This window comes from Mus caroli, chromosome 8, assembly GCF_900094665.2.
Source record: "Mus caroli chromosome 8, CAROLI_EIJ_v1.1, whole genome shotgun sequence".
Taxonomy (NCBI): Eukaryota; Metazoa; Chordata; class Mammalia; order Rodentia; family Muridae; genus Mus; species Mus caroli.
Genome location: NC_034577.1, coordinates 6,202,328 through 6,224,980, shown reverse-complemented (window position 1 = coordinate 6,224,980; position 22,653 = coordinate 6,202,328). Strand labels below are relative to the sequence as shown.

General features: G+C 41.7%; 1 protein-coding gene across 2 annotated transcripts in view; it reads left to right on the top strand.

Annotated features, from left to right (window-relative positions):
- Positions 1-122: 122 nt before the first annotated feature.
- The window catches only part of Fam155a (family with sequence similarity 155 member A), a 533,107-nt gene continuing 510,576 nt past the window's right edge, over positions 123-22,653 (top strand). For both annotated transcript variants that reach the window (XM_021170640.2, XM_021170643.2), the window contains exon 1: positions 123-1,209. In XM_021170640.2, the coding sequence (XP_021026299.1) occupies positions 265-1,209 (945 nt within the window). In that variant the 5' untranslated portion in view covers positions 123-264. The remainder of the gene's footprint in view (positions 1,210-22,653) is intronic.

Sequence of the window (22,653 nt, the reverse complement as noted above, 5' to 3'; positions counted from 1 at the left end):
TTGTCTCCCACTCTTCAAGGGATGGGGTCGGCTGATGATTAGGTCGGAAGCAAGATCTTCCTCCAAAGTATGGTAATATTTATGTAGGGAGAGAGGAGGAGAGAGAGAGAGAGAGAGAGAGAGAGAGAGAGAGAGAGAGAGAGAGAGAGAAGAAACGGGAGGAGGGGATACGGAAATTAAACCCTTTAAGTCAATGCATATTGTGGTGACACCGGCACAGGAGCCCTCACGGTGGAGTCGGCCAGGGCTGTGCGTTCCCAAAATATGACCAGGGGTGCTTGGATGTGTCGGCAGTATGACGACGGCTTAAAAATCTGGTTGGCAGCACCCCGGGAGAACGAGAAACCGTTCATCGATTCAGAGCGGGCTCAGAAATGGCGACTGTCTCTGGCTTCTCTCTTGTTTTTCACAGTCCTGCTCTCTGATCACTTGTGGTTCTGCGCCGAGGCCAAGCTGACCCGGACCCGGGACAAAGAGCATCACCAACAGCAGCAGCAACAGCAGCAACAGCAGCAGCAGCAGCAGCAACAGCAACAGCAGCAGCAGCAGCGGCAGCAGCAGCGGCAGCGACAGCAGCAGAGGCAGCGACAGCAGGAGCCCTCCTGGCCCGCGCTCCTGGCCAGCATGGGGGAGTCCTCGCCCGCCGCCCAGGCACACAGACTCCTCTCCGCCTCCTCGTCCCCCACCCTTCCCCCCTCCCCGGGAGGCGGCGGCGGCGGCAGCAAGGGCAACCGAGGCAAGAACAACCGGAGCAGGGCTCTTTTTCTAGGAAACTCTGCCAAGCCGGTGTGGCGCCTAGAGACTTGTTACCCCCAGGGCGCCTCCTCCGGCCAGTGCTTCACCGTGGAGAGCGCGGACGCTGTGTGCGCCAGGAACTGGAGTCGGGGGGCGGCCGCGGGGGAGGAGCAGTCGTCCAGGGGCTCTCGGCCAACTCCGCTGTGGAACTTGTCGGATTTTTACCTTTCATTTTGTAATTCCTACACACTTTGGGAGTTGTTTTCGGGGCTGTCCAGCCCCAGTACTTTGAACTGCAGTCTGGACGTGGTGCTCACGGAGGGCGGTGAGATGACCACGTGTAGACAGTGCATCGAGGCTTACCAGGACTACGACCACCACGCTCAGGAGAAGTATGAAGAGTTTGAAAGCGTGCTGCATAAGTACTTACAGTCGGATGAGTACTCGGTGAAGTCCTGTCCTGAGGACTGCAAGGTAGGCACAGCGGGTTCCGTTCCCCTCCGCTGCGGCTTTTTCATGTTTGATTCGTTTATCTGGCTCCGGTTTTGTAAGTTTAATCATTGTTTATCTGGCTATGAGAACTTGACTTTCTGATGGAGTTGGGGACAGCTGGTAGGTTGCTGGTGGCCTGATGCCTTCTTTTCAGAGCTCTTGGTACATCAGGGAAGTCTATCTTCTAAGATAACAAAGTCAGGGCTTGAGCTGTTTCTTCGAGCTTCGCAGTTGGCTCATACTGTTCCTTTCAGGGAAATAGAGAAGGGACCAACACACGCAGGTAGCCAGAAGGGAATCATTTCTACTTCTAACATAATCAGGTTGGTTGGACAGAGGAACAGAAGAAAGTGTAGCTGGTAATGTAGGGAGGAAAACAGTCAAATGTACACATTTTGTGGGTTTTATGGGCTAGCTCTCATTCTTTAGTAAGTCTGAAGGCCTATTCTCTTTAAGCTTCCTGTTTTCTCTTAGACAGCTGTGTAGTATAGGCCTGGGTGTCATATGAGTAGAAGGTCGTAATTAGCTATCTATTAATTGATTCTCAATGTTAAACTGGTAATCATACACCTTACGTAATTGCTTTTTTTTTGCATACTCTGAAGAAATACCAAATGACACATCTTTGATGCTATGAGCTAAAATTCGGAGAAATAGCTAATAAATTGTATTGTAGTCAGCAAGGGCTGTGGTGACCTTGCTGATAATGATTAGCAAAGGGGAAGTCTAGACAAGTTTCTTGGAAATTCTGGAGGTGCCGCTGTCCGTGGTGCTGAAATGGGGCTTGTCCAAGAGAGGCCTAAAGATGAAGAAGCTGCAGTGACCTTTAGCTGGGAAGACGTGAGGACAGGATCTATGTAGGAGTGGGTGTTAGCTTTTCAAAGCAATTAAAAAGCACACGCACGCACGCACGCACACACACACACACACACACACACACACACACACACACACGAAAATTGTACAGTTGTTTCAAAAGAAATTAGACACATAACTTTTCTTCCCTTTCTGACTTCCCCAACCTCCAGAGCTCAGAGGGCCTCCTCCTCTTGCTTTCTATGGAGGAGGGGTCAAGGGTCATACAGATCAAAGGAATGTGATGCTTAACTCAGGGCTCTTATTTGAAGCCAGAAGAGCTGAACTATAAGCCACACCTTACAGTTAGTTTATCTAAACTTAAGCAGGCCTTGCTTGTGGGTTTTCTGTCTTTCTTTCCTTTTTTATGATCAGAAACCTAGACTGCCATTAAAAATAGTCAGTTGATCACATTGATGAAAATTTTATTTTACTGGATAAATCAACATTTAAGTTCTCTATGTATGTTTTAAATATGCCTGTAATTCATTCCTAGGGAGAAAAATGATAGAAACTAACAGTGAATGACTAATGTATATATTGCATTGTTATTTATCCTGATGGGATCGTTGCACGAAACATTAAGATAAGGAAATAACAGATAATTCTACTTCTATTAAACATATACCATAGATTTCGATAATTTACAGTTAAGGGTCATGATGAAATTTGACTTTACATGCTCCCTTGACTGTAAGCCCTCACTGACATGCCTTGTGATTTTAATTTGATCAACTCAGTATTTGAAAGAGAGTCTGCACGCTCAGTGGAGTGGAGTCATTCCCTATCTCAGAGGAAGTGTCCAAATACATCAAGTGTTTCTCTTTCTCTTCATCTGAATTTATTCTCAACATAGAATTTTTTATCATCATAATGGAAACGTCGAGTGTAAATCTTTTATAATACTACAAAGTACTCTAAGATGATACTTATATTTTGGATAAGGTAGAATTTGCTAACACTATAAAATCATAACTTTTTAAAACCATTCCTCTTCTCAATAAAAAGTAAACAGAAATACTTGTATTTCTTAGTGCAACAGAATTTATTACTGGAGATGCCCTGGTAACATGCATTCACTTCTTGGTAGTAGAGACATGGCAAATTACTTCTGCCAGTAGGATATAATAATTTCACAGTAGATGGGTTTAAAAAAATATATGAATTTAAATTGAAAGTGTTAGCATACTTGGTTTAAGTTAAATGAACTAAATGATTATGTATTGAAAACAATACACGTGTATTTCCTTAGTTTAATGAATAATTTCTCTGATTCTGAAAAAGCCATGTGTGCACCTTAAGGCAAAGTATGAAAGTTGGTTTAAAGTGATTGCTGATTCTGAAGATTATAACTGAATCTCTAAAGAACCACTTTTTAATTTCAATGCAATTGCTACTACCCAATGACTACAGTCAGGATCTTTCTTCAAATCCATGCAAATCTCCCCCCACCCCCAGACCTTTGGCAGTTACAAAGACAGAGATAGGCTAAAAGGATAGGCTATCTAAAAAGGTTGGCTAAAAGTAAACACATTGTGTCTCCATAGTTGCTAACATACTCATAAAATGCAGATTTAATGGTTTATAAATATATTTATTATAGATAAGATCCTGTTAGCAGTATAAATTAGTGGTATTTATATTTTAGAGAAACATGCTAACATTTTAACTGATTTGCTGCAATGACATCTAACTTTTTAGAGTTAAGATACATTATTGAAAAAAAAAGATATATTATTGAATTTAGTTTCATATTCTCCTCCCATTTGAAATATACTCTATAAAATAAGAGTGGATTAAGCTAAAATTCCATGTAAATTTCTTAAAGAGCTTTTATTTGGGAGGAGGAGGCTCAGTTTGGACCAGCTATGCATTTTGAAAGTCCTATGTCATATCTCATACAACTGAACAGTGAACATTACAGTATATATCAGGAGCTCCATCACTGTGGAGGGTGAACCAGAGGATAGAAAATCCAGACCAGGCCAGCACAGCTGTAAAATAGCTTCTGTTTTGTTTTATGTTGTTTGTTTGTTTCTGTCTTTGTTTGTTTAAGTTTGACTGTCTTGAGTTCCTAATAAGTAGAGATCAAAGAGAGCCATTTTATTTTAGAGAACTCTTGTAACATATTAGAAAAAAAAACTCTACTTTGGTGTACTTTTTTTTTTATCATTGTTATAAATGGCTTGTTATCTTTTATTTAAAAAGCAAATATTTGCATTTAGGTAGAAATGTACAAAACATATAAATATGCAACTCATAATTTACCGTTTAAGATTCTGCATTACGTAAGTCAGGTAGAAGAAGCTTTGGGTAATCTCCCCCATAGTTCACAGCATTATTCAAAGACAGTGTCTTCAGCATATAAGAAGAATCTTATAAACGTATCAAAATCTTCAAGTCAGACAATATAAAAAAATGACACTTTCCAAGCCCAACTTACAAATAAATATAATTTTAATGCTTGACTCTTACACGTTTTTCTCTTCTCATCACACTTTTAAATTAAACCATGAACATTCTAGAAAATGCATACTATGGACGTGTGGTTTGGGGCTACATATATTTTGTGTTACGTGTAAGCGTTTGTTGCCACTGACAGCATCATTTGCCTAATATGCTTCCAGATACTCAATGAAAGAGCACATATTTTAGATTGAATTCTAACATAGGACATGGCAAGATCTAAAGATAACTTATGTCTGTATAAATTGTTGTCTCCAGGGCCCCAAGAATGTGTGGGCTCTCATTGTTTAATTTTCAAGACATCATCACAGTATACATGTTAATTGCTTGCATTTAGCAGCCACAGACTACACAGTGCTTCATAAATGTCAGGGACTCGAAGTTTCCCTAATACTTTAGATTTTCTTTTAATTCTGAGTTGGTCACAGGGCCACCCATTTTGAAGTCATAGAGATGTGGACATTGATACAAGTGAGCAGAAAAGAGAATTCCCGTGATGGCTAAAGTTCATTGTCAACATGACATACCTGGGAAGAGAGACCTCCAACTGAAGAATTTCCTCTATCATATTGGCCTTTGGGCGTGTCTGCCAGGCATTTTCTTGATTGGCAATTGACATAGGATGGCCCTGTCTACAGTTGGAGTTGCCATCCCTAGGTGGGCCTAGGGTATATAAGAAGGAGCCAGTTTGTGAGTCTGGATGCCAGTTAGTCATCAGTGTTCCTCCATGGCCTCTGCTCCTGGTTCCTTCCTTGAGTCCCTGTTCTGACTTCCTTTATGGTGGTCTGAGACATGGTAATGTAAGCCAAAAAACCCATTTCTTCCCACAAGTTGGATCTGGTCAGTGTTTTATCACAGCAACAGAAATGCAAACTAGGATAACAATAGCACTTATTCTTGCTTGTTTTGATGTTGTGTTCTTTAAGGTCATAGAGAATGTTTTTAAAAACTATTCATTTTAGTTTATATATATATGTGTGTGTGCCCTCCCTATGTGCACATAAGCACATATATGTGCTTCTACACAGCTCAAAAGATACCGTATGGATGCTGGAAATTGAATTGAGCAGAAAGTGTTTTTAACAACTGACCATTCTCTCTAGCACCAGGAAACAGTTTCTGGAAAGAAAATCCGGGACCTTAAAACTGCTTCCATTCCATGTTTCAACCTCCCCAGCATTATTTTGCTGATTGCAGTGACTGCACACATGCCAGTGTTGAGGACAGAGAGCACATCTGAGAATAGATTTCCATGTAGGTTCTGCTACTTTCTTATTCTCAGTCATGTTTGTAATTGAATGATTTTTCTACAGGATCAAGTGGTCTGGTCATGCAGATGAATAGGACCACTTTAAAGTCAAAGATACCATCAAGATCTTTTAATGACTCGGATTCTTGGTTTTTGGAAATATGTTCTGCAGTGTGTCATTGGTGATTTATCATTGGCATTCCCCCCCCCCCTTATGGGAACTGTCTGCAGTATTCTAGACCAAGAAGCTTGTTTTTACTCCAGACTTGTAACTGGGTCAGATTAGCCTCTATATAGGACATAACCTAGATGCTGAGACACGTTGGTTTTAATCACTTTTGTTGGATGAGGTCAGTGTTTGCTTATGCAAGGTGAATTAAAGTGCAGAGAAATAGGAAACCAAGCAGAGATTGGTTTCAACCCCATACTCCCTCGTGTGGAAACTGTAAATCACTACGTTAATTTTTCTTGCTAAACTTACTATACAAGAACAATGTATAAATAGCTGTTTCAAGGAACATAATAGTTTGGTTTGGGTTATCTGAGCTGTTTTTTTTTTTTTAATTTTGTTTTTCATTAAAAATGTCAACCCTATAATGACTAAGCTCCAAGCACTTTGATGCTTATATTGGTTTAGGTCTTAAAGATATTTCCTCATGGACATAGAGCATACATCAGTGCCCATGGGGCCATGTTGGAGGAGCCTGACAATCTTTAGAAACCCTAACATCTAGAGATCCTGATGTCTTTTATTTGATGTGTGTCATGTGCCTGGACTTGTTTAAAATGGAATCAGTGAGTATTAGACTCAGTTAAGTTCTTTTGATCCTTATATCTCCATTGCACATAACAATTGCAGTAAAAGTTGAACCAGCCAACTGCTTTGTGGAAAGGTGTCACATACGCAGAGGCTAGGGGGCAACAGGCTAGTGAGGAGGTCAAGGGAAAAGGTGTGACGTGAGCTCCAGGTGAGGTGAGAAGGCAGAAGCAACCTTAGAGCTATGGAAATGACTGGGTATGGGAAGGTGGGCCTGAGGACTGGCTCCTGCGGGTTCACCACACCCATGTTCACAGAATGGGCTGAACACAGGACTGCAGCAACAGTGCTGGAGACGCACCCACCTCACTATTCTTCTAATGCTATCAGATTGGAATATACAGACCCTGGACTTTCTTAAAAGTATATGGCTGGTTTCCAAGGCAACCTGTTGGCCTTCTGTGCTACTTCCTTCAGCTCATGTCTGTTCCTTCCTCATCGGCTTCTTCATCCAACATGGGAAATCTCTCACTTTTGACATTTACAAAATTATGTTAATAGGCCATATTCTATTCTATTGTTTTCTATAGCATTACAAATTCATATATAGTCTTTTTAAAGACACACATTGCTGATAAACACAGGGTGATTTAGTTCGGGAAATACTTTTAGAGAGAAGCTGTTCCCTGTGGTACTAATTATGAATAACCATCATTTCAATCACACAGACTTCTTAAATGAAATATTCTAATGTACTCTAATATTTAATATTCAAAAGAACATAAGGTTAACTTGTGTCCTTTCCTTGTGAGTAATACAAGCTATATATTATTCCAGAGGCATGGAAATAGTTATTTGCAGGTGGCAATGATTTATTACTAGGCTTCTTGGCAGTCTGCTTCTATTCTCAGGTATTTATAAGCAAGATGCTACGGTAGTAACCCCTGTGGTAGATATCTTATTATCCATTGATACTGCATTCATATTTAAGGATGGCTTCCATGTTGTTAATGGTGTCTGCACCCTTGGGTTGGATGAGTGAATGCTTATGACCTTTGGGTTTCCTCTCTTCTTATTGCCATGTCTGCCTGCTGGCACCCAATGTGTCCTTGCCTGCCACTTGGAAATGGATCTACGCGTCCTCCTGGAAATGGTCTCATGGGTAATCCAAAGTTTAAAGCTCTTTCTCCTCCACAACTCTCTTAAAAATGGATTGGGCTTTTCTTACTGAATTGCCACTGACTCTGTTCATTTCTTTTTTTTTAATATTATTATTAGGTATTTTCCTCATTTACATTTCCAATGCTATCCCAAAAGTCCCCATACTCCCCCATTTTCAAATGCAAATTGAACTGAGCTGCAAAGGGCAGTGGTGTCATGGCATTCTCCCTCCTAGACTACATTGTTGATGACCCAGACACCAAGTGTTAGGAACAGCCAACAGGGCTTGGGGATTTTTAGATCAGAAACCACTTCCTTCCATCTTTATGTCTGCCCTGTGAGGTTCGCCCCATGGCCAGCTGGCTTTGTTGGTGTTGGCCTCTGGCAGAACTGCATATGTCAAAAGTCATTTGCCTCCTGCCTAGCATATTTAGAGAAAGAAAGAAAAACAAGACAGAGGCTGGGCTCCCTTCTCTCTTTAAGGACATACTGCCAAGGCCCAGGAAACCTTCTCTGAATTTCATCTCGTGAAGATTTCACCATTTCCCAAGCTCTATTGGATGGATCTTAGGGGACCATTCCAAACCCCAGCCTGAGAAAAAGGAAATAATTCTGAGAAGGATACAGTTGGTCAAAAGTGCCACGCACTGTAGAATGGACACTTAGGCCAGGGGTTCTGATTGATGAATGTCTTAGCAGGTAAAGGAGAAGTGCCACACACTGTAGAATGGACACTTAGGTCAGGGGGACTGATAAATGTCTTAGCAGGTAAAGGTGCTTGCTGCCAAGACTGAGCACCTCAGGTCAACGCTGGGTCTCATGCTGTAGAAAAGGAGAACCTGCTCCACAGGTTGTTCTCTGATTTCCACGTTCTGTGCTGTGTGTGGGCGGTCTGCATGCATATGCATCCTCCTCCCCTTCCTCTTTCTCACACACACAGCACACACATCACGCACACACACACACACACACACCACATACACCACACACACATCACACACACCACACACATACACACACACACACACCACATACACACTCACATATACACAGAACACATACACACCACACCACACACACCATACCACACACACACTCATACATACACACCACACATCCACACACACACATATCCACAAATACACACACACCACACAATACACAAACACACACCACACATACATACACACCACACACATACACAAACACACACCACACATACACACACAACACACACACATACACACACCACATACACACACTCACACATACACACACACTACACACCACTCACACATACACCACACACACATACCACACACTACATACACACATTCACATATACACAGAACACATACACATCACACCACATACACACACACACACACACACCACATACACAGCTCCCTCCCCCCACACCACATGGATACTACACCACACATATATCACACACACCACAGCACACACACACACATCCACAAATATACACACACCACACACATATACAAACACACACCACACATACACACACAACACACACACACTCACACACACACACACACACACACACACACACACACACACACACACATGGAAGCAAGCTTGCACACACATAAATACTCACAAAATGTGAAAGTATTTTTTCAAATTAGGTCAGTGAGTTTGGTAATTATGTCTTGGTGACCTTACCCCTGTAGATTTAGTACCTGATAAGAACCTATGACAAGAGGTGGTGGAGAAGGTGTCCGTTGCTTGTGGATGAAGAGAAACACAGCTACGTTGACCAAATTTGTCAGAGAAAAGAGAAAATGAAAGGAGGTTAGTGCCCCCCAGGAAACCACTTACAGCAAAATGGAGGTGATACTCGGAGTTCTTGATCTCTTCATCAACATGGACAGTGTTGTATGCCGATCACTGTTAAAGCTCTCGGGAGGGGTGTGATCACATGATGAGTACCCTCCTTAACATCCAGACTCCTCCTTCTTATCACTTGGGGTTTTTAAAAGGAACAATGATTTACTTGCAGCGGTTCAAGAAATAAATAAATATAACTTTACATTAGAATATACTTCCATCAAATAGAAATCTCATTTCAAAGTAATATAAAATATTAATAGGTCTTACGTATGAAATCAACTATTATATAGTTACTGTCTTTGGGAATGTGTTGCCAACTACATTGAATATTGCAATAGCAACAACTAGCTTTGAGTTTAATAGGAAAGCGCAGAGGGTGATTAGATGACTGAGCAGAGACTGGCTTTAGGTTTCTGGTTTCACTATTTCCAAATTACATGCCACTGCCCAAGTGACTGACCACAGGACTCTACCCACCTTTTTCATAGAACATGTCTTCTGTTTACATGAACGTATTTAACCAGGATGTAGTGATGCCCAGTGAGTGGTAACAACTCACTAAAACCCATGGCAAACACAGCGAAAACAAATATTGCCATCACCTGAAATCTGACAAAATTTCTGGCTACCCATGTGCAGGTTTTAAGTGGACATTTCATTCCTCATAATGGAATCCTGGTGTATTATACAGGCCTGTGTTTTGCTTTCTGAGAAAGGTGAGCGAATTATTCAGCACTGCCAATACAATCTTATATAAGACCTTGGCTGGAGTAAGAGTATTGCACTCTATTTTACTGTTGTTGTTATTTCATACTAGAAAATAACAAAAGATATATCTCATCCTGAATGGATCCTGTCAGTGACTTAAACAGGTTGGACAGCCATCTGGCGGACAGGTGAGGGAGATGGGTGTTGTCCTCCATTTCCTCAGTCCGGGGATGCGATTAGTTGTGAGGAAAATTTTGGTTGATGTATCTTGATAGGAGTTAAAAGGTCAGGTGCATCCAGATGTATTGTTGGAGGCAGTGTACTGAACTTTGGCCTCCTATATTTGCACAGTACTTGTTAAATTCTGTGTTCTTCACTGTACCACACACTTACTTGGTTTGTAATAATTACTATCCTTTTGACTGTGGAGTAAGAAAAGAAGTCTAGTAACAGATGGCCTTGGCCTTGAACCGGGCTCACTAGCCATTGCAGATATAGCATGTGCCTGAACACAGGGGACAGAGTGGGGTCAGAGGAAGACTCGTCTATGCTCTACTGCATGGATGGGGAGATGCTCTCCTGAGACAACAAAGACACAACAAGACACAGCAAGGTCTTTATCTTGTTGACAGTCATCATGTGGGAGAGTTTTGCTAAACATCACTTCCACTTGCTTCAAGGATATGAAAGAACCTTTGTAGGTATTCCTTCAGTGCAGTCTGTACTCAACAGAACATTTCTATAGAAGGATCCCAGTGCAGGGGGATATGTGGGGAAGATGAGGAGCACTTTGCTACTGAAGATGGGCACATGGGATGAGATGTGGGTACTATCCTCCATAACTCTCCATAGCATCTTTGCCTGGAATATATGACTGCTAGATAATCTCAGATGTTCCTGCTGACTCTTTAAGCTCATAGTAAGGACCTTACCATGCTAACGTCAGTGAGTATGTCCCAGGCAGAGAGGAGAATTCTTCACGGGGATGAACGACTATTTGTCTTACTCTAATGTCTTGTTTCTAGCAACAGTACTGAGCTCTGACTGGGAGGGCATAGCAATGTCAGTGTGATGTTAGACTCAATTCCCCCTTTCTGTATTTATTGTCTGGATATTGAAAACATGAGTCAACCTAGCATGTATTCCTCTCCTGGGATAGCCAAAAACCAGGGGTTAATGTGCAAGTGAGCACTGATTGACACAGTCCTTCCTGCCTTCTGCTCATATTGATCACTAGCCCATCATCAAGCAATCCTCTGGAGCAAGTAGAACCCAGTGTCATTATGGCCCTGGGGTGTGTGGTAGATAGAACATTTTTATCTTTCACCTCTGGTTTTATTTTCCCATTTAATTTTGACACACGAATGCAATCCTACATCTATTTCTTTGTGGAGTCTACAACACTGAAGTCACTTTATAAGGAATTCCACTCTTTTTCCTGTTTCTTATAGCCCTAAAGTCATATAAAGACAATTCATAAATGTATTTATTTTATTATATACTTTATTTTATTGTTTGAGAATTCCATACATGGGTATTGTGTTTACAACACTTCTGCCCCTTCCTCATTTACTCCCAACCTTCTGTGCCTCCCGACTGCCTCTCAGAGTGTCGGCGTCTTTATTTATTACTGTTACATAACACACATACACACTCACACATGCACAAACACACACATACTCACACATACCCAAACATATTCACACACACACACATGCACACACGCACACACAAACACACTCACATACACACACTCACACATGCGCAAACACACTCACATACACATACATACTCACACATACACACTCACACATGCACACACATACATGCACACACATGTACACATGTACACACACAGAGGCAGACAGACAGACAGACAGACAGACAGACACACACACACACACACACACACACACACACACAAACGCACAGTCCTGAGTCCATTTAGTGTTGTTCACATGCATATGTGTGTTTAAGGCTGACCACTTGGGATTAGATAACCTATGGGATGCTCATTCCTAGAGATTCCTCTTTCCTTACCAGCCATTAGCTCTTCATCTAAGTGGGACCCTCTGCAATTTCTCCCATTCACATTGATATGTCTATTGGTGTTGTATTATGCAGGTCGTATTTGGGCAATCCATTGTGTAGATGTTATGAGTACTGAATATACAGTTCCCATGAGGTCATTTAAAACCCCATAGATTAAGAACCAGATGGCAGTGGATTGAAATTCTGGCTCTGCTGCGAGTCATTCCCCACAACCATTCACACTCAAGGTCAAGTTATCCATCTTCAACAAATGGGCTGAGAGAGAATAAGGAGTGTGCAAAGACCTCATAGTTCAGTGTGACAGACCAAGAATTCCAACCTATGAATATTTGGCTATCAATGACATGGGGATGTTTTAAATTATATTTATTGTCCACTCTGGCACCCATCTTGTATTCATGGTCATTTGGATTTCAGTTTGTTTGTTTGTGTTAGAAGAGATGAAGCAGATGGATGGGAGGACCATACCAGAGTGGAAAGAACATAAAATAATTTTGTAAATAAAAGTAACACACTTGCTCTTTCATATTTTATTATTGCTGCTATTGCACTAACCTAAGGTCAGAGATTAGCATGTCCCTGCACATCAGAAGGATCTGGGCCATTTGTCTGAGAGGTCTGTCCAAGAGTAGGAGAGCTCTGGGAGAAAGGGCAGATTACCTAAGAGTATCCACTGGGTCTTCTTCCCAGATACTCGTGTTCCTCTCAGACTACTCTGAAAACAGTGATGGGCTTCACAGAGTTTTCATCCTGACCAGGGAGCACACACTACAGACTTTGCGCTCGTGGTCAGCTTTGCATCTAAGTCATTCTTTTGCTAGTCTGGTTGGCATGTTGGGCAGAGATCGTGAACTCGGTTTCCAGAGGGGATTTTATTTTTACCTGTGCTCACAGGCTTGTCAGCACTTCTGGGAGACCAGCTCTCTCCTGATGATATTTGGGTTTGGAGTGCTATGGCACAGGATCAGCTCCAGGTGCAGCCGGAAACTGGACGGCTTTTCCTGTGGGTTTCCCAGAGAGTGTACAATCAGTTTCCAGGCATTCAAGGCTTCTTCAACTTTTGAAATATACCTTTCCCACTCTGAGGCTGTGGTGAAGCCTGTGATCTCAAACACTTTGAACTTGGGCTCACTGCCTTAAAGGCAAAGCAGATAAGCTCAACCTTAAGAATCACAGAAGCTATTGGGAGTCATCTGGGAAAAAAAAAACAAATGTTCTTTAAAAAGTTAGTTTGAATTTTAAACTACAGAAGAGCAGGATTCCCTTGCATAGAATGAACACTGGCTGCTCTGACACAAGACTAAACCTGGTCCACACACAAACCTACTAAGGCATTGGCATCATGCCAAAGTCCAAGCAATGCAGTGGGGAGAATAAGAGAACCCATACAGTAGGACCGGGTAAGAGGGCCCACGTAGTGGAACCGGGTAAGAGGACCCACGTAGTGGGACTGGGTAAGAGGACTCACACAGTGGGACTGGGAGTGTTTTCATCTGACCTACTCTGTGGGCTGTCTAGAAATGAAAGTGTTTGTTGTCTGGTCTGCCATTTTTATTTTTGAGAGCTTGATACACAAGTAATATATTTACATCATTTCAGCCCACCTTTCACCTAGTCCAACTCTGCACACACTCCTTTTATCCTCTCCCAAATCCATGACTCTGACACCGTCTTCATTGAAAATAGATTCTTTTTTATACAACAACCCAGACTGCAGTTTCCGCTCCTTCCACTCCTCACAGCTCCCCCACTTCTCCTCTCCCCAGTTCCATTCTCCCTCTTTTTTCCCTTCACAAAAGAGCAGGGCTCCAACAACTAAACAGGACACTATAAGATAATAGTACAACAAGACAGGGCGAAAGCTCTCATATTGAAGCTGGACAACATAACTCAATAGTAGGGAAAGAGCTCCAAGAGTAGGCAAAAGAGTCAGAGCCATGCCCGCTCTACTGTTAAAGGGTCCTGCAGAAACACCAAACAGCCATAACATGTAAAGAAAGGACCTGCTGCAGACCCATGCAGGCCTCAGGCTCTGTGAGGCTCTAGCCAGTTCAGAGGGCCATGTTCTCCTGGTGTCAAAAGGGATGGAAGACTCTTCCTAAGTTATTATTGTTACATATGTAAATGCATGTGTGTGTGCACGCACACACATATATACACATGCATGTACATATATGAATATACACAATCCATTTATAGTTGCTCTTATGTACATGTGTTTATTATTGATCCCTTGGAATTGTATAACCTATCAGAAGGTTAGTCCTTAGAGGAGAAACATCTTCCCTGCTTCTTGGTTAGGGATTCTAGTGCGGGGACCAAACACCATGACCATAAAGCAAGTTGGAGAAGTAAGGATTGATTATCATTGAAGAGATCCAGGTTCTCTGGGTTCTTCAATCTTCCTCTTCCTCTTTGACTTTTTCTGAGCAGAGGTTCCATTGTATCATGTGGGGGATGCTCCCTCCTTACACCATTTATTCTCTGGATTTTGATTGGTTGCAGATCTCTTCATTTTTGAAGTGGCTGGTTATTCAGTTATGCACCGGAGGAAGCAGTTTTTCTCCATCTCAGGAACTGGGTCTTGAAATGATCAGAATATTTGTGCAGCCTTTCGGTGTGTGTTGTTCTGACTAGGACTTGACCCACATCTCCACAGTCCTCTCTGACTCTCCTTTCCCTTCTGTTTTCCCTATTTTTATTTCTTCTTCATTTTGGGGTTTTGGATTGAATCCTGGACCTTGTGCATCTTATAAGTTTTCTGTAACCCCAATCTATATTACAAACCATTGCATTTCTGAGAGAGGGCTTCATTATGTACCCCAGGCTGGCCTTAAACTCAGGGTCCTATTTCTTTGGCCTTCAGAGAACTCCTGACTCTTGGGCCCAGCTCTACCATTTTGAAAACAGGAAACATTGACTGAATGGGTGCATAGTCTCCTTTATGTTTCTTATTTATTCTCTGATACTTTCTCACTCCTAAACGACTTTGAAATTTGGAAAATTAAGAAATCCCATTGATCATTATGTTGTCCCAGCTTTGATGAAAATTAATATTTGTGGGAACTAAAAAGGGGGCCGGGGAAGAAGGGGAGGAAGGACCCACACCTTGCCAGAGTTCCACCTATGCTCTGAACAGGTGGATGTGGGAGGGCTGCCAGATGGTTTCCACTCAGCCCCAGGTAGGCATTCAAGCCTCTGACCAACTCAATGGGGGAGGTGTGAACAAGGGACAGCCCAATGTGGGGCTCCCAGGGCCACATCCTGCAGCCCCAGGGTTATGGGAGAGAGGAGAGAGGGAAGAGAGGTTCTCACATTGGCAAGAGTGAGCACAGTGGATCTTGATGAGCAGAGACTGTCTATGGTTTTAGAGCTTTATTGTAGAAAGGCAGGGAGAAAGAGAGAAGGGAGGGAGAGAGAGAGAGAGAGAGAGAGAGAGAGAGAGAGAGAGAGAGAAAGAGAGAGAGAGCTAGAGAGAGAATAAGAGTAAGAGGGAGAGAGGAGAGGAGAGGAGAGGAAAGGAGAGGAGAGGAGAGGAGAGGACAAAGAGAGAGGAGAGAGGAGCGAGAGAAGTGAGAGGTAAGAGAACAAAGGAATGAGAGGAGTGAGAGAGGGGGGAGTAAAAGAGCAAGGAGGGGCCTAACAGCCCCTTTTAAAGGACACTGCTATCTTTTGTGTTGCTAGGTAACTGGGGAAGAGTTTAGCCTGAAGGTCAGAAGCTTGGGACATTGCCTACATGACTTCTAGCCATGCTTCTCTTGTGGGGGCTGTGGGGGGCAGTAACTTAGGCAGGAGCCAGAGTTCCAGGAGCATGAGGGAACGCCTACTGTGTCATGTAGGTAAATTATGACCATTCCGGGGTTCAGACCTCAGCTCGACTGGCGACCAGCCTGTCTGTGCATAGCCCAATGCCCCACAAATATTATTAAATTGGTTGATTTAAAATTGTTTGTAATGATAGGATTGAGCCAATGAAAATGTAATAGCATTTTTTTATGACAAATATTTAGGGATTATTTCTCAATTCTGGTTTTTAAAAGAAGCAATCGGAATCTTAAACCGTTTTAAAAGGTGAGAATTTAAAATCCAGGTTCCAACTGAAGACACAGGCTTTTCCTAACTCTTGATTTATGTATTGTGTGCACAGAATAAAAAGAGAACAGCAGTTATAGCTAACACAGCAAATGTACAAAGTTTGAAACTGACGCCTTATTAATAGACTTTTTTTGGTATCTGCTAGAAATCTATGAATCACTCTAGGAAATTATGTACATTTTTATTCATATACCTTAGTAATTAAGGCTTAATCAAATGGATGCCTAATATTCTCACAATATTCAGTCTAAGCAGATAACACAAAAGCCTAACAATAAAAATTTATAATTTTCACACCTTAATCATTGCAGTGTTTTTTGTTTGTTCTTGTTTGGTTGTTGTTATTGGTGGTGGCTTTTTCCTGAGTCAGGGTTTCTCTGTGTAGCACTAGGAACTGTAACTCATGATTTAGACCAGGCTGGCCTTGAGATCTGCCTGCTCTTCATCCAAGCACAGCGACTAAAGGTGTGAGCCATTATGCCTGGCACTCACTCTAAGTTTAAGCAGAGGTAGCTGGCAGACCTGTGCAACATTAGACTGTGTGTCTGATTTCACAAGTTAGAAGACCCATAGGAACATTAATTTGTTATATATGTGGTTTGCAGAAAAATACACTGTCTTTATCCATATGTATGCATAAAGATATAAAGACTTAAATGGCCTGGTCACTGACAATATTAAGTTCCTGATCCTTCCCACACGTAGAGCAGAGAAATCACAAAATTATGCATGAGTTCTTTCCTGTCATCCCTTGACTGTTCAGATCAACTTTTGGTCCGTATCATCTCTTCTCCACTTTGGGATGTTTTAAATGCCTAGAGCCTATTTTTGTTCTAGTTAAGAAATACCATGTCTCTAACAGATGATGCACTGAATGAAGTAAATCATTGAAGTGAAATTCTCAAGCTACTGATCTACCAGGTTCCTTCCAATGTCTTCCACTAATAGTGACGGACCGTCCGTCCCTCAGCTGCCTGTGCACGGGTGGGTGTAGCATGCAGATCTGAGGGATCAAGATCTGTAGGTGCTCCAGAGAACACAAATGCCTTTGTGAAATTATCATAAAGGCTCTTTCTCAAGGCTTCATAGACCCTTGCTGGCTGGGCACATTAATGGAACAACTTAATATCTTGATATGCAAACCTCTCCTCTTGAAATGTATTTCAATATCTAGTTTTGTACCCTATAGGAGAAAAGACACAAAGCAGAGGGACAAATGCATATTGCTTTTTAAAAATAGATCTCTAGTGGAAGCAGTTCTTGGATACTTTGAGGCCTGTTATTATACAGCAATAGTAATTTAGTCACCAAGATAAAAGATATCCCACAGTGCACCTTGTTAGAAGAGGAATAAATAATCAGCCATTTCATGTGTGTGACTCATATGTGGATGTGGAAGAGGCACAGAATTTACCCGTAAACAGGGTGGTTGTTTAAGCAAGAGAGGGGAGGACATGAAAGGAAAGCTTACGAGAATGAGAGGAAAGGGCCTAGACATCTCTCCATCCAGGATCTGCTGTGTTCAGGGTCAGTGATTTTAACGCATTTTCCTTCCCAAATGGCCTTGGTTTAAGCAACTAGGAGAAAAGTAGATTCTACTAAGATCCTTGAAATCAAGGCTGCAGTCTAAGCCTGAAGATACTCTTCATAGTGCCCCCGAAGGTCTCCCCTTGGGATTACACTTAGCGCTAAGTCACATAATTACAAAATACTAGTTTTATAAAGGATGCTGTTTGGTATCTTTGTTGTTGAACAACGGGGCTGTTCATATGAGAAATATAAACACAGTATTTTATTTGTACATGCCTTTTCATGGCTAATTATGGGTTTGAAAATAACCAACAGCGGCATAATTATTCTGTAGGCTGTACTGGGGTTGTGCGTTCCTTAATCTGGCCACTTAAAGGAAGAGATAACTGTTCATCTATGAACCTGGCTGGGGAATCAGCCTTGAAGCTGCCTCCACCTGTATTCTAAATTTAGTAGACTACAAAAAGATAAGTCTCTGTTGCTTCCTGCTGGTTGATTTATGACTGGGGAAATGAGAAAGGTGCTCTATTACTCTGATGGATCCCCAAATTAAGAAGCAATTGACTAAGACAGAAAGCATTCTAGTCAACTTGAAAATGAGAATAATAATTGACAAGTTGCTGCAAGTTGCAAGTAATTGCAAGTTGTTGTTTGATTAATACAGCTGATAGAACAGAAATGGGGCTGTGAATTTCTATTTATTTATTTATTTATTTATTTATTTATTACTTTTTGGTTATATGTTATTTACATCTTGTTGGGGGATGGTCTGGTGCTGCTATGTATTCAAATGCTAAATTCTGCACCTCAAGATCTGGTTGTTACCAGTCTTTGTTATATAAATCCGGCTTCCCAATTTGAAGATATTTAGCTAATAAAAGGCTACAGCTTGTGATTGGGCAGTAAATAGAGAAAGGAGGGGCTTGAAGATCAAGTGAGAGGTCTCAGGAGAGACCAAAGGGAGAAGGAGACAGGGACACAGAGAGAAGGTCCCTATGAGGTCAGATGGATCATGAGCATGTGGCCAGGAGGAATGGACCCTGAGGATAACTCTGGAAGGGATAAAATAGCAAATAACAAGGGAAATACAGATTCTTTGTAAGTTAGGACAGCTCAAAACCTGCACAGTCGAGGCTTACAGCTTGTAAATAAAATACCAAGATTGTGCGTCTTTCATGCAAGCTAGCTAGAGTAAATAATTATTTTACAAGATCTTATCCAGACATCTTGCCTAGAATGTCAAAGCTTCAAGATGCTGTGGCTGAGATGGATTACCTGTATGGAGTGAGTAGTTTTACACCTCACACTGCTCTCAATAAGTGTTTGAGAAGTCTTTCAAAGAGTGCCTTTATTACTTCTCACTATGCTCTGACCCGTGGGGCAGCGTAGTTCATCTGAGGTGATAGCTGTTCACAGTACTTACTGATGCCACCAAGAAGAACTCAACCCTATGAAATCACCTGGATAATGAGCCACAGTTTTCAGATAAGGGAACCAAGACCTAACTAAGGCACAGAGCACAGAGCGCTCCTTCAAAGGCTTTTTAATTTTTATTTTATGCGGCTGTGTGCTTTGCCCACATGCATGCATGTTCACCACCTATGTGCAGTGCCCAAGAAGGCCAGAGGAGGGTGTGGATCTCCCCGATTGGAGTTAACCTGGAATTTTTAGTGGCTGTGTTGTGCTATGATTTGAACCTAGATCCTGTGCTCTTAACCACTGAGCCATCTCTCTAACCTGAGTGCAGGGTTCTGAACTAAGACTTTTAGCAGCCATATTTGTTTGCCAACAAATACATGTTTAAAAAGATTATAGATAATGAACATTTCTGAAAGCAAATGTGGATAAAGTTATACATGTGATAGCAAAGTAGTCCCAGCTACCCTGGTGCAGCATGGGAAGACTGTCTCTCAGCAGGTTTCTGGGTCTTGTTGAGTTTCCAAGTATAGATGGTAATAATAATAAACAGAGGAATCTAAAGGTGCAGCTTATGCTGACTCAGAGTGGAAACATGGAGAGGGTAGCAGGCCTGTCTGAGCCTGGGATAGAGAGTGTGCTGACAGTTTTCACTGGACGTTTACTGTCCTTCATCGTCTGTTCATATGTAGTGATCAAAACATCGGTGTAGTGCCCTGGGTCATTAAGGCATCAAATCATACATGCTTACATTTTGGAAGGAAAGTAATTTTGAGGCTATATTAACCGTGGAATGTTGACAGACTTCACACACACACACACACACACACACACACACACACAAACACACACACACAAACACACACGCAACATATACACACACATTAATGCACACATACACGTGTACATATACATACGCTTACAGGCAGGCATACAGACACACTCCTACACATACACATACACACATGTTCAAGCTCTTTATCTTGAAGTCAGTTCACTGATTGCATTTGTGACATCGAGTGTTTTCTAGTGGGGTATTCCTCTCAGAGGATCATACTTTGGAGTCTAGTACTTATGGTTTCATATGCATGTTAGAATTATGGTCTCTGACAACACGCCTGTGAACTATGCAGTGTTGCAGGGGCATTTGTGTAAAGTTTACGTTTAATCCAAGTAAAACTTTTTGAGGCATATTAATGGTTAACTCTCTAAGAAATTACCAAAAACCAAACTAAACAAACAAAAACAAACAAAGCCCCACAGTCTTCGTTATGGTATAATTAACAACAGGAAATATCATCTAATAAATAGTTGGGTAGATGACAAAGAGACACTAGTTAATTGTCATGATGGAAAACATCACCCGCTTTCAGAGGGATTTTTTATTAAGAATATCCAATAATGTGGTCACTATTTTTACAAGTAATTCCATGAATAGAATACTATTGTACTCAATTTTTCCTTGATATTTAGATTAAAGTGAAGTACTTCCATTTATTTTTCTTGCTTTACAAAATGTAGGGAATTCTGTTGTGCTAGGCAGCTATTGCTATGCAAGAACAGGGATTGAACTGTGTTTACCACTCCATATTGCTGAAGTTCAGAAAGGTTTGGCAAGGCTGAACTGCATCCCGGGGCTGAGCAGGTGCCAGGGCAGACCAACTCTCACCTTGAAGTCTAGAAAAATCCCCAGGCTCACAGGAGCTTAGCACACTTCTAGTGAACTAAGGGCCTCATCTCCTCCCTGTCTCTTGCCTGGAGGCTGCCCTACCCTCTTAGCCACATCATTTCTAGTGGGTCACAGTCAGCACTTTGGTCCTTTAAAGGCAGCAAGGGAAAAAAGTTTATTGGTAAAACGGTTGTTGCCTTCTTATGAAAGTGTTTGCTCTGTTTGTTCTGTTCATTAGAAGCAACTCACAGGGTCTGAGCAATCTGAGGGGCGGAACCCAGGAGTGTGTGAACAGCAGGAGTGGATTCATGGAAGGAGGTATGAGCAGCTTCTAGCTTCTACCTGGGCAGCCTTTGATGGTCCTAATTCAGGAGAAATGTGTGTCCATTCTAATCATCTCAGGCAAAACACATGCTTATTTTTCTATTTTCAACAAATATTCAGTTGACAAATTTAACTGCAAAGTAGATCATCAGCATCCTTTAATACACAATGAGTTTTACTCCACAAACACAAATGGGATTCTAATCGGCATTATTCTACACGAGGAAGTGGAATTTTTAATGAGTGGAATGGAAAACAGTCATTTTCAAGTTCTTCATCCAAATTTGTTTGTGTGTGAAACAAACTCTCAAGTTTTCCCAGAAATTATTATTATTTTTAAATTCGCTAAAATTATAGGATTATAAATGTCATTCAGATACTTTAGAAAAAAAATACAATCTGTTTCGTTAAACTGTCTTTGGGATAAATGAAGGGATCTTTAAGACTGTCTTTGCTATCCTAATTAGATTGACATATTTAGACCAGTGCAGAACCACACATGACTAGCAGCATGCTGTGGGTTCCATTTGTCTGGACTGAAACCCACACCTCTACTTTCTGACTAAAGGTTGCAGCAGTGAGATCTGAGGTAAACATGGAGAAGGGTGTTAGGGAAACTGTTCCTAGGCCTGGAATTCTGAAGTGCCTTCTCCAGCGTAGGCTGTACTAAGAGGAACAAGTTTTCCCACTGAGCCTGGTGGCCAGGGATGGTTAGGGACTATATCTTTTGTTTTGAGACCTTGATTATTGTCCTTGTGTGGGTTCTTGTTATGTTTTCTCTAATGGACACTAACTTCCCAAATTCTTACATACCATGTGGCTTTGCTTTGGAGAGAAAGAGATAACTGCAGTTGTTGGAAGTAGAGTCCTGAAGCATGCTTGAGTGGCAGAAAGACTTGTCAATCAGGATAGATCAGATACTACTGAATTCCTAAGTGTTCTTCCAAACTCAGGGAGACCAGGAGTACTTCAACTGTGTTTATTCCTTGTCAATATCCTACACTGTTCACTCTCCTTCTTAGATTTTATTTATCTTTGTTTTATATGTATGGGTGTTTTGCCAGCATGTATGTCTGTACACCATATGCATGCCTGGTTCCTGAGGATGGCAGAAGAATGTGTCAGATACCCTGGAACTGGAATTACAGATGGCTGTGAACCACTATGTGGCTGCTGGGACAGAACCCAGATCCTCTGGAAGAGTGGACAGCACTTGAAAGAGAGGCCCATTGGACATGCAAACTTTATATGCCCCAGTACAGGGGAATGCCAGGGCCAAAAGAATGG